At 39.5% G+C, this 12,558-nt stretch overlaps 1 protein-coding gene across 6 annotated transcripts in view; it reads right to left on the bottom strand.

Moving 5' to 3' along the window:
- Ccdc62 (coiled-coil domain containing 62) overlaps positions 1-10,041 on the bottom strand; it is a 42,784-nt gene extending 32,743 nt beyond the window's left edge. For 2 of the 6 annotated variants that reach the window (XM_076845317.2, XM_076844952.2), the window contains exons 1-4: positions 9,847-9,990; positions 6,182-6,374; positions 2,196-2,362; positions 261-362 (exon numbers count right to left, since the gene is read on the bottom strand). In XM_076845317.2, the coding sequence (XP_076701432.1) occupies positions 261-362; positions 2,196-2,362; positions 6,182-6,374; positions 9,847-9,882 (498 nt within the window). In that variant the 5' untranslated portion in view covers positions 9,883-9,990. Of the gene's footprint in view, positions 1-260; positions 363-2,195; positions 2,363-2,792; positions 2,996-6,181; positions 6,375-9,366; positions 9,510-9,846 lie in introns of those variants that run through there. The other 4 variants (XM_076845223.1, XM_076845034.1, XM_076845127.1 and 1 more) reach the window with 4 other exon arrangements.
- Between the last annotated feature and the right edge of the window lie 2,517 nt (positions 10,042-12,558).

Raw genomic sequence — 12,558 nt, 5'->3', positions numbered from 1 at the left:
ACCTTTATTCATTTATTTGTTTATATGTGGTGCTGAGAATCGAACCCAATGCCTCACACATGCTGGGCAAGCACGCTACCACTGAGCCACAACCTCAGCCCTGTTTTTCTCATTTCTAAAATAAGAATTTAAAACAAAAGCAATTTTGGCAGCTCTGCATTTATGGGTGGCTAAGGGACTTAGGTGAGATAAAGTATGTGAATATGATTTGTAAACTACAAAATGCTCTGGCAACTGGAGATATAATTATTTTTAATTACCTTAAGTTTTATCATTGTAGTGAGAGCCTGTTCTCTAGCTTGTAATTGTCCTACCTGAGCAGAAAGTTCCACTAATGTGTTGCTGAGATTTTCGTTTCTAGCCTACAAGGGAACAACACAGAAAATACTCTTTGAGTCCTTTTAAATTTTTCATTTGTTACTAGCCACAATCCATGCTCACTTCCCTATTTTGTTTTTTAACTTTTTTTAAGGAAAAAAGTAGGCTGAGTGAGAATCATCAAAAAGGAATACAGGTTTCCATTTCTTCATTAACTCTAGTATCCTCTCAATATTTGCATTTGCCATACTGAATTACACTGGTTATGTTTGTAAACATGTCTATTTCCTAAAATTTTAATTGGATCGTGGAGAAAGAAAAAAAACAAATGAGAACTGGATGCGTAAGAGATTTGCTTCCATGAAATAAAGTAGTTTTAATGAATTTTGTGCATTTTGTGGGGTGTGGATATACACCATTTTACATTTGTCAAAATCCTGTAGAATATAAAACACAAGGAGTGAACATTTATGTAAACTGTGGGCTTTAGTTTACATAAATGTTAACACCTGGACTCATCAATTCTAACAAGCATACCACTGCAATGCAGGCCATCTGCAGAGGGGAGGTTGTGTGTGTGTGTGTGTGTGTGTGTGTGTGTGTGTGTGTGTAGACAGGGCACATGTGGAACTCTCTGTACTTCCTGCTCTATTCTACTATGACCCTAAAGCTATTCTAAATAATAAATTTTATTAAAGATATCTTCCATTTTTCATGCAACATATTAATAGATTCTAGAATCATTTTTTACTTATTTTATAGCTAGAAATGAACTAGAACAGTACTGAAAAAAACTACATGCTTACTACATGCTTATGAATTAAGGCTCATTATATTACCAAGATCAGTACTGATATCATTATGAAACAAGAATATGAAAAACAGCTGCTTCAGGCACAGTGGCACATGCATGTAATCCCAGAGGCTTGGGAGGCTGGGACAGGAGGATCACAGGTCCAAAGCCAGCTCAGCAACTTAGCAAGGCCCTAAGCAACTTATGAGACTTTGCTCAAAATAAAAGAGGCTGGGAATGTGGTTCAGTGGTTAAGAATCCCTGGGTTCAATCCCCAGTACAACAACAAAAACAGCTGTCTTTTTTTCTACCTCATAACAAATTATCTCAAAAAAGATACATTGACTCACTAATTAGACACACAAAATCAGTCTTACAGATATTATTACTAATATACTATTAACATGATATAGATATATTTATCATAACAGATAAAACTCAGAATTTAGAAAGCAGAATGTGTGTGTGTGTGTGTGTGTGTGTGTGTGTGTGTGTAAACGTGTGTTACTGGGGATTGAACCCAAGACACTATACCACTAAGGTGCATACCCAGCCCTTTTTATTTTTTAAGACAGGAACTCACTAAGTTACCCAGGCTGGCCTGGAACTTGCAATCCTCCTGTTTCAGCCTCCCAAAGAGCTGGGATAACAGGTGTGCAACACTGCACCTGCCTAGAAAGCAAAATCTGAGTCTACCAAAACTTGATGAAACTCATTTCAGACTTTGAGAAAGGCTTTCCAAACAATCCATTATGGATAACATGGTAGATGCTATTAAACCAAATAGCAAAACAGTTCAACAAGGGTAATAAGGAAGCCTAACCTCCATGGTAGGATAGTACCATGCTTCTGACTAAAATAGTACGAAGAATACAAAACTAGAATGGATGGATGGATGCATGGACGGGCAGACAGATGGATGGAGATTGTCTACACACACATTAACAGCATATAGATATACATCTATGCACATACCTTCCTACATACATGCATATGAATTTTTAATGAAAACATTTATATCTAATTTTCAATAACTGGATCACAGAATTTGGACTAGTAAAGCTTATCAAAAAATAAAGCCAACCTCAAGGTCTTCAGAGAGGAGGGAAGAATGTGTTGCCTTTTGAGCCATCTCCTGAAGCTGCAGTTGAGTCTTCTGAAGGACTGTTTGACATTCAGTTTGATTGGACTCAAGGACTTTTACCTTCTTCGTGAGTGACTTAATTATTTCAGTTCTTTTATGTAGTTCACCTGGGGGAAATTTCATCAACAACTTGTGATTAGATCTGATGCTTAAAAGGCAGTATTTTTAAGGGCAGTAGTTAAAGAGTAAAAAGTGTATTAAGAGGGCGAGGGTGGTGGCTCAGTGGTCTGGTGCTTGATTAGCATGTGTGAGGCCCTGGGTTCAAGTCTTTGCACTACATATAAATACAATAAAGATCTGTTGACAACTAAAAATATATATATTTTTAAAAAAGTGCACTAAGACATTTCTTAGAAGATAATTCTTTTAAAACATTTTCAAGAGAAGCCTGGGCAATCTAATGAGATCTTGTCTCAAAATAGAAAAAAAAATTTTTTTAAAGGGCTGTGAGACCCCTATATTCAGTCCCCAGAACTAAAAATACCCCCCAAAAAACAAAACAAACAAACCAAAAACAACAACAAAAAAACTACTCACATTTCATTGTGCAATACACAATACTGTATTGTACTTTAAAAAATGGAAGGCTGCAGTGGCACAAGCCTGTAATCCTAACTACTCAGAAGGTAGAAACAGGAGACTTGCAAGTTCAAGGGCAGGCTGGGCAACTTAGCGTGATCATTTAAAAGGGCTGGGAATATAGCTCAATGGTAGAATTCCCCTGGGTTCCATCCCTAGTTCTAAAAAAGAAAAAAAGAAAAGAGAGTCAGGCATGGTGGCACACACCTGTAACCCCAGTGGCTCCTTCTCAGGAAGTCTGGCACAACATGAATAGATGTTCAAGATTGGCTTCAACCATCTAAGAAATTTCATCTTGCCATGGCACATGCCTGTAATCCCAGCTGTTTGGGAGGCTAAAGCTGGAGAATCCCAAGTTCAAAGCCAGGTCAGCAATTTAGCGAGTCACTTAGTAACCTAATGAGACCCTGTCTCAAAAAAAAAAAAAAAAAAAAAAGGGCTGGGGATATGGCTCAGTGGTTAAGTGTCCTTATGTTCAATTCCTGGTACCAAAGAAAAAAATGAAACATTTCTTTCTTTAAGGAGCAACACAGAAGCCCCCTAAATATGGCTCCAATTTTCACTTTCCTGGAAACCACCATAAGCTGAGTCATTAATCATTTACTTGCCTTTTTTTGTGTGTGTGTGTGTGTGTGTTATGGGCGGGGGGGGGGGGGGGGGGTAGTACTGGGGACTGAACCACTGAGCTACACCCCCAGCCCTTTTTATTTTGAGACAAGGTCTTCATTGCCCAACCAATCTCAAATTTGCAATCCTCCTGCCTCAGCCTCCTAAGTCCTTAGGATTACAGACATGCACCATTGTGTTTGGCTCCATTTCCTTGCATCCCCTAAAAATACAGTTTTATTTGGGCTGGGGAAAAAAGCTCAGTGGTAGAGTATTTGTCTAGCATACACATGGCCACAGATTACATCCCCAATATTGAAAAAAAAAAAAAAGATACATATATAATATTGTATATAGTTTAATTTGAACTGTATAAATACTATAGTTTAATTTGAACTAAGACATTTTTAGAAGATAATTCTTTTAAAACATTTTCAAACTATAATACTATAGTTTAATTTGAATTAAACTGTATGAATTCTATTTGCTTCTTTCACTTAAGATTATGATCCTGAGATTATTCACATTTTTTATAGCTCATGTCTGTCACTAAGCTACATAATAATCCACTAAATTATTACACCAAAATTTATTTACTTTGCAGCTATTTTTTTTTCCAACCAAGAGTGGGGGCTGCCCGAAGGGGAAAAAAAGGAGAGGCAGAGAGCAGAGAAAGAGAGCAGAGAGGAAAGAAAGAAGAGGAAGAGGACAGAGAGCACTTTGCAGCTATTTTAAACAATGCTGCTCTGTATTTTCTTTAACATGCATCTTGGTACATATTTGCAAGAATTTCTCTAGTCTTGCTATCCAAAATATGGTCCTTGAACCTGTAGCTCTGACATCACCTGGGAATTTGTTAGAAATAGATTCTTGGGCCCCAGACCTACTATACCAGAATCTACTTTTTTTGTGTGTGTACTAGGGATTGAACTCAGGGCCTTGAACATGGTAAGTATACTTTCTACCACTGAGACACACCCTAGCCCAGAGTCTACCTACATATTAGGTCTGCTATCAATTCACATGTTCGTTAATTCCACTTAAAAGTGGAATTGCTGAATCACTGCTGGAACATGTTCCAATTGCTGGAAAATTTCTTATAAGAAATGTTATTTATCTCTAATTTTACTAGATACTGTAAAATGATTTCCCAAAGTAGTTGTGCTGAGTCCCCCCAGCAGTGTATGAGCCTTCCCTTGGCTCCAATCTTCCCAGGTACTAACCAGGCCAGACTCTCCTGTGCTTCCAAAATCAGAAAAAACAAGTGTATTTCAGGTGGGACAGCTGTGGACTTGGCTCCATATCTTACCAATACCTGACAATTTTTACCAGTCTGGTGAATGTAAAAAGGAAGCTCATTATTGTCTGAATTTGAATTTGCATTTCCCTAATTACTAATGAGAATGAGAAATGCCTATTTAAGTCTTACTCATTTTAACATATACTGATGGCTATAGACAATCTTTGTCATATGTTATTTTTGTTTTTTACCACATTTATATAAGAGATAGATTATACTACATTTAATGAGCAATCTTTTTCCTTTTTCTTTAGTTCATTTATTTTTTCTTTTTTACATTTATTTTTTTAAATCTTTTTCCCCCATATAAATCTAATATTCCTTTTATTTATTTATTTATCTATTTATTTACTTTTAAGAGAGAGAGAGAGAGAGAATTTATTTATTTATTTATTTTTAGTTTTCGGCGGACACAACATCTTTGTTTTTGTATGTGGTGCTGAGGATCGAACCCGGGCCACACGCATGCCAGGCAAGCACACTACCGATTGAGCCACATCCCCAGCCCAATACATTTTATTTATTTATTTATTTATTTATTTATTTATTTATGGTGCTGAGGATGGAACCCAGGGCCTCACATGTGCTAGGTGAATGCTCTACTGCTGAGCCACAACCCCAGCCTTTTTTGAGCAATCATTTTATTTATCTATTTATTAAGTACTGGGGATTGAACCCAGGAGTATCTTACTTCTGAGCTATATTCCAAACCTTTAAAAAATGATTTTTTTTTTTTTTGAGACAGGATCTTACTAAGTTGCCCAGATGGGCCTAGAACTCATGATTCTCCTACCACAGTCTTCCAAGTAAGTGGGATTACAGGCATGTGCTACTGTGCCCAGCTGAACAATCATTTTAAACACTGTATGTGTTCAAGTGTGGGTGTGGCCAGTGTAAAATCAGATTGTCATCAATGAAAAAATGGTACATATTTAGACTGTCATGTTTACAGAAACCTCTTTGTGTACTCTACCACTGAGTCACATGCCACCCTTTTCGTTTCTTATTTTGAGACAGGTCTTGCTAAGTTATTGAGGCTGGCCTGGAACTTGCCATCCTCCTGCCTCAGTTTCCCGAGTCACTGGGATACAGGTATGTGACAGGCCCACTATAAGCTATTTTTGAGAACATGAGAGTTTAAAATGATAACCATTTTAGATCCTTAGAATCAAGTTCAATACCAAAAGTTTAAAATCTTTAAGTACACACGAAATGGCTTCTCATGGGACATCTTTATTCTTATTTTTGTTCAAAATTTCTTCAGATACACCCCTGACTCACACTCTATATTAACTGGAGTTTCCCAGCACCTTTCTCATAGTTAAGTACTGAACTCCAGGACAGCAGGAATTGTGTTATTTCTTCTCTCTCTTCCCTATAAGTCCTTTCATCATGTGGCACACAGGACTGCACTATTCAGGCTGCTGAATGCATTTCTGACCTTCTAATTTGCTGCAACGTTCCTCCAAAGTCAAAACTTTCTGCCGATCCTCTTCCCATGAAAGAAGTTGTCGTTGATGCACAGCAACCATATCATTGAGTTCTTTATCTCGATCTTTCAATTCTCCAATGAGCACCTGTAGCTCCTTCCGTTGTTTCTCAATAGTGTAATGCTCAACCTCTGATCCAATGTTCTACACACAGAAAAGAGTTTAACATCAAAATAAAACTCAATAAATCAGCCAAAGTGTATCTCACAAATAACTATATTATTTTGCTGCCAATTCTAAATAGTTAAATTGTTTTATTCACTCTTAATAACAATGTATCAGGGCTGGATACATTGTGGTGTCCAGTGGTAGAGTGCTTGCCTAGCATGTAAAAGTTTGCCTAGCATGTAAAGTTTGCCTAGCATGTAAAGTTTGCCTAGCGTGTGAAGCACTGGGTTTAATAAAGGCATGGTGTCCGTGTACAACTAGAAAAAAAAAAATTTTTTAAATAACAATGTATCAAATTACTGGTTTTTTTGTTTTTTGTTTTTTTGTACCAGGGATTGAACCCAGGGGCACTTAATCACTGAGCAACATCCCCAGCCTTTTTATTTATTTTCTTATTTATTTACATGCAGTGCTGAGAATTGAACCCAGCACATGCCAGTCAAGTACTCTAACACTGAGCTACAATTCCAGCTCCCCCAGCCCTTTTTTATATTTTATTTAGAGATAGGATCTCGCTAAGTTGCTTAGGGCCTCACTAAGTTGCTGAAACTGACTTGAACTTGGTGTAAGTTTCTGGCCATGGAAATGTACAAGGCAGCATTCCTCTGGTACGCAAACTCCTAGAGGGTAACAGGCGCCCTGTTTTCCACACTTGGACTATTCTGCAATTTCTCCCTGGATCTAGTAAAATGACTAATACATGCCCAATGCCTAGCTGCTATGGTAATGTCCTTTGGGAAGAGGCTCTGTTCTAGACTCTTATCAACCTCAACCTTGATCTCAGACACTCAGCTTCTGGGAATAAAGGAACTCTCTTAAATAACACCAATGTGTCACTGTGCCTAAACCTGCCCACATAACACTAACTTTATACAATAAGCAATATGTCCTAATGATGCCAATGACCTAATGTAACCTATGGATATAAATAAAGCTGGCAGCTCAGACAAGCAGCCCCTTTTACTTTGCTCCTGTACCTTGCTTGCTTCTCTCTTTTTGCTTTTCTTTACACTTGCAATCCTGCTTCAGCCTCTTGAGCCACTGGGATTACAGGTGTGTACCATTGAGCCCGATTCCAAATTACATGTTTAAAATAAGTTCAAATCTACCATGCCCTCTACTTCTATCATTTGTATCATACCATACATAATTCTGAAAATGTGGGTCTATTTCTAAAACTTCCACGGCTACCATAAATAAACCCATTTCTGGTTTTTATTTTTCATCCTTTCACGTCAATCTTCTCTTTATCCCAATCAACAATGTTATCCCCCATCTTGTCCCAGCATTTTTTTTTTTTTGGTATGGTACTGGGGATCAAACCCAGGGCCTAACTAAGCACATGTTCTACCGCTGAGTTATAACCCCACCCCTGTCCCATCAATTTTGGAATAACCAAGTAAACAAGAAATAATTACTATTTAAATATAAATAATTCTTATTATTCCTTATTAAGGAATGGGAATTTTCATTAAGACAATATGCAATAAACTCCCATATACCCAGTGGCTAGGTTCCATTATTATCAAGACTTTGCTACATCTGCTTCAATTTTCCTTTTTGTTATTGACCAAAAAAAAAAAATTCCCTTTACATATTTCTCTATGTATCTCTGAAACTGAAATTGTGTGTGTACAGAAGGCAGGGGGTGGGAATTGAACTCAGGAGCTCTCTACCTCTGAGTCATATCCCCAGTCCTTTTCTTTTTTTTTTTTTATTTTGAGACAGTCTTCCTGAGTTGCCAAGGCTGATCTCCACCTTGTGATCCTCCTGCCTCATCCTCTTGAGTAGGTAGCATTACAGACATGTACCACAAAGCCCTGCTACAATGAACATTTCTTAAATAACCATGATGCCATTTTCTTTTTGTTTAATTGGGTTTTTTTACTTGTAGATAGACACTATTTATTTATTTATTATATTTTGGTGCTAAGGATCAAACCCAGTGCCTCACATGTGCTAAGCAGGACTCTACCACTGAGCTACAACCCCAGCCCCATGATGCCATTTTCATACCTCACAATAAATGTTATCTACAATAATTCCTTTTAAACTACATCATGCACCTTTTAACATGTTAAAATTGTGCAGATTAAGCAACATTAGCTTTGTAAAGCACTTGGCACAGTGCCTGGCAAGTAGTAAGCCCTGAACAAACATTAGCTATCATTACAAATGTAATCACCACAAAAAAACAAAAACAAACAAAACAAATAATCACATTTCAAATTATGGTAGTGTTCCCATCTATGGCACATGCCTATAATTCCTGCAACTCAGGAGGCCTAGAAAGGAGGATAGCAAGTTTACAGGCCTGCCTGAGCAATTAGAGATCCTGTCTCAAAAATAAAATAAAATAAAATAAAAAGGGCCGGGTGGTGCAATTCAGTGGTAAGCCCCCCATCCCCAACATGCACTAGAGCTCTAAAGACAGTAGGAGCTCTAGCTTAAAGACAGTAGTTTAAGCCTTCACCTGAGAGCTGAGAGCTGGATGTGGTGGAACGTGCCTGCTATAATCTCAGCAACCTGAGACTTGGAAGATAAAGATGGGACACTGAGACAGAAAGATCTCAAATTCACATCCAGCCTGAATAAAAAGGGATGGGGATTCAGCTCAATGGTAAAGTATCCCTGGGTTCAATCCCCAGTAGCAACAACAACAAAAAAGTTCACCAGAGACTCATGCACATTATTATTAGTTTCTGAAAAATAAGACATACAAGCAAGTGATAATGATGAATGAATTATAGTTACTTGCTACTAATTAAACACACAAAATGAAACTTGGAATCAAGGGACTCCAAATTACAAGACTTAAATTCACTTTTGGTTGGCCACTCATTTATTCAACAAATAATTATTGAATGCCAGGTGCTGGGAATACAACTGTGAGCATGCCCGCAAAGAAGTGTATATTCCAGTGCAGGAAAATCGGCAATAACCAACTAAGCATACAAAAAGCGCTCACCTTATATACTGGTAAGGTGCAAACCCTTGGCCAAGTTCATTTTCAAGACTCTCGGTTAAAACGGAGCCAGGCTACTGTTATTTGTGATACCAAGCTAGACAACAGAAACACAGGTCTACTGTCATGGTTAAAAAATGAAGTCCTCAATCGGGCGCAGAGGCGCACGTTTGTAATCCCAGCTACTCAAGGCTGGGGCAGGAGGTTCCCAAACTCGAGGCCAGCCTCAGCAATTTAGCAAGGGAGTGCCTCAAAATAAAAAGAGCTGAGGATGGTGCTCAGTGGTAGAGGGGTTGCCAGGCATGTGCGAAGCCCTGGGTTCGCCCCTAGTGCTGGCGACGTCTCTGGGTCTGGGCTGAGTGACGTGTGTTACTAGGTTCAGGGAACCGACACAGTGCCCCGCTTTAGCAGCAGCCTCAACTGCGGCCCGCGGTCTCCTTGTATCCAGACGCGTCCAGCAGACAGCCGGGCGGCGCCACTCACCTGGCGCCGGGCTAAGAAGGTCGCCGAAGGGATCATAGGTGTCGCCTCCGCCCGCGGAGAGTCGGTGCGGGCGCGTCACCTGGGAAAGGCCATAGGGGCGCCTGGCCAGAGCGGCGGGGGTGGCCCGGCCCCGCGCCCCCGCCAGCCCCCGCGAGCCCGCCCAAACCGCCCGCCGCGCGAGCGCGCCTACGGCGAGAAGGAGGGGCCGCTGGGTCTCGCGAGACTTGGGGGCTCGTCGGTTCAGCTCGAGAACCGGAAGTCCAATCCTCACAACACTGGGCGTCCTAGCGGCCGCGCTGTCACCTCCACAGTTCCGCGTCGCCCCGGTTAGTCTGATGATGGGCGTGGCTATTATTTCCCATCTGCAGATGCAGGTGCTGGCAGGTGGTAGTTGCTGGTCGCTCTCGCCGATCAAACCGAGATCTCATAGGCTAAGATGAGGAGGAAAAGTAGCAGAGAGAACCGTGGTACTTTGTCATGACAAGATTTACCGCATTCTAGGGTTAATGTAATCTTTTTCACATGTCTCAGTCACTACTTCATCCCCCTTATACTCCTCATAAAATATTTTTGGGAACTGAATTATGAAAAGGTGCCCATCACATCTAACCCTGGTGGCCCAGGGCCCTGATGTTGGACTCTGCAAGACAGATTACTAGATAACAAAAGGGCTTCTGTTTTTGTTTGGGTTGGTTGTGAATTAGCAAAACATGACTGTGGTCATAAGAGACAATCCGGGAATGGAAAATCATAAAGTGAAGATTTCTCGGTTTGAAACTTCGCCGATTTGGGGGTAATGATTCTGCCTCCTTAATTTAGAACCAACAAGATGATTATCTTAGAATTTGTAATGAAGCACATTATAACCAGTTGTAAGAAATAGCCCTCCCTATTGCCTAGTCATGGCAGAAGAGGCCTGTAAGCCCATCTACTTGAGAGGCTGAGGCAGGATTCAAGTTAGGAGGCCTGCTTGGGTGATAATAAAGAAATAGCGTTCATATGATCATAGTTGATAAGCAACCTCAAAATAAAAAAGGCTGGGAATATAGCTCAGTGCTAGAGCACGTGCCCAGTATGGGTCCAGTCCCCAATACTGCAATAAAGCATCTGTTTGTAGATGATTGTGGAATAAGTCTTGGTGGTGAAGGTCAAAAGAATGTGGACTGACCCTCAGTTTTTTTTAACTGAATAACATTTTAGCTCACATGCTTTTTATTTTTTATTTTTTGGTATTGAGGATTGAACCCAGGGTACTTAAGCACTGAGCCATGTCCTCAGCCCTTTTTTGTATTTTATTTAGAGACAGGGCCTCGCTAAGTTAGTGAGGCTGGCTTTGAACTGGAGATCCTCATGTCTCAGCCTTCCCAGCCCCTGGGATTACTGGCAGGTGCTACTGCACCCAAAAAGTTCATATGGTTTTAAACAATACCATTTTAAGTTAAGGTTGGGTATTTTTTTAAATAAAGTATCACCGTTCACCAGACAACCACATGCCTAACAGTCTGCAAAATTATGTGTACAGAGAATAGTAAGAAATAGAGTTCACATGATTATAGTTAATAAGCAAAAATTGAAGGTGATAATGCTTTAAGTTCACCCCCTCAAATTTTCCTTAAAACCAAAGCAAAATCTTTCTTTTATTAAAAATGACATAATAGTGAAAGCTGCAAGAATTACAATGTGGGGCTGAGGTTGTGGCTCAGTGGTACAGCGCTTGCCTGGCACATGTGAGGTACTGGGTTCAATCCTCAGCACCACATATACATAAATAAAATAAAGGTATTGTGTTCACCTACAACTAAAAAATATTAAAAAAAAAAAAAATTACCATGTGGCCAGACACCATGATGCACAACTATTATCCCAACAAATCAGAAGGCTGAGGCAGGAGGATTGTAAGTTTGAGGCCAGCCTGGACAATGCAGTGAGACCCAGTCTCCAAATAAAAATTAAAAGGGCTGGGATGTGCCTCTGTGGTAGAGCACGCCTGGGCTCAGCCTCCAGTATCACACATACAAAAAAGCATCCGATTTTAGACCCATACAGTCTAACCCAAACTAAAGTCCGGCCTGATTTCCCAAGGGATGGAATTTACTAATGATCTAAAAGGTTGAATTCAGTATTTTTTGTTTTTCAGTGCTGGGATTAAAACTAGGACTTCGAATATGCTCAGCAAATGTAATTGTAATTAATGCACTTCTTAAAGTGGGAAAACTATCTACAGAGTGTATCTTAACAGCAGATTTACACTTCATGTAATTCATAAAAATCCAGCGTCCATATCTTTTAGAAATGAATACAATACTACATATTTACATACAAAAATACATCTAGCAGGCATGATGGCTCACACCTGTAATCTCAGTGGATTGGGAGGCTGAGACAGGAGGATCACGATTTCAAAGCCATTCTCAGCAAAAGTGAGGCACTAAGCAACTCAGTGAGACTCTGTCTCTAAATTAAAATACAAAACAGGTCTGGGAATGTTTCTCAGTGGTTGAGTGCCCCTGAGTTCAATCCACAGTACCAAAAAAAAAAAAAAAAAAAACTATGACTATACTTGATTTGAAGTTGACTTTTTCACCATGGCAAATCTCTTAAACGTGGTAAGTAAGGCTGCTTAAAAGTTTTCATTCCTTTTTGCTAAAAAAATACTAGACTATGAGAGTGAATAAAAGTTAATATTTTAGTCAGATTAAAATAGGTTACAAT

The sequence above is a fragment of the Callospermophilus lateralis genome, chromosome 1 (assembly GCF_048772815.1).
Source record: "Callospermophilus lateralis isolate mCalLat2 chromosome 1, mCalLat2.hap1, whole genome shotgun sequence".
Classification (NCBI taxonomy): domain Eukaryota; kingdom Metazoa; phylum Chordata; class Mammalia; order Rodentia; family Sciuridae; genus Callospermophilus; species Callospermophilus lateralis.
Note: the sequence above shows the minus strand (reverse complement) of the source record. Positions and strands in the feature narration are given on the sequence as shown.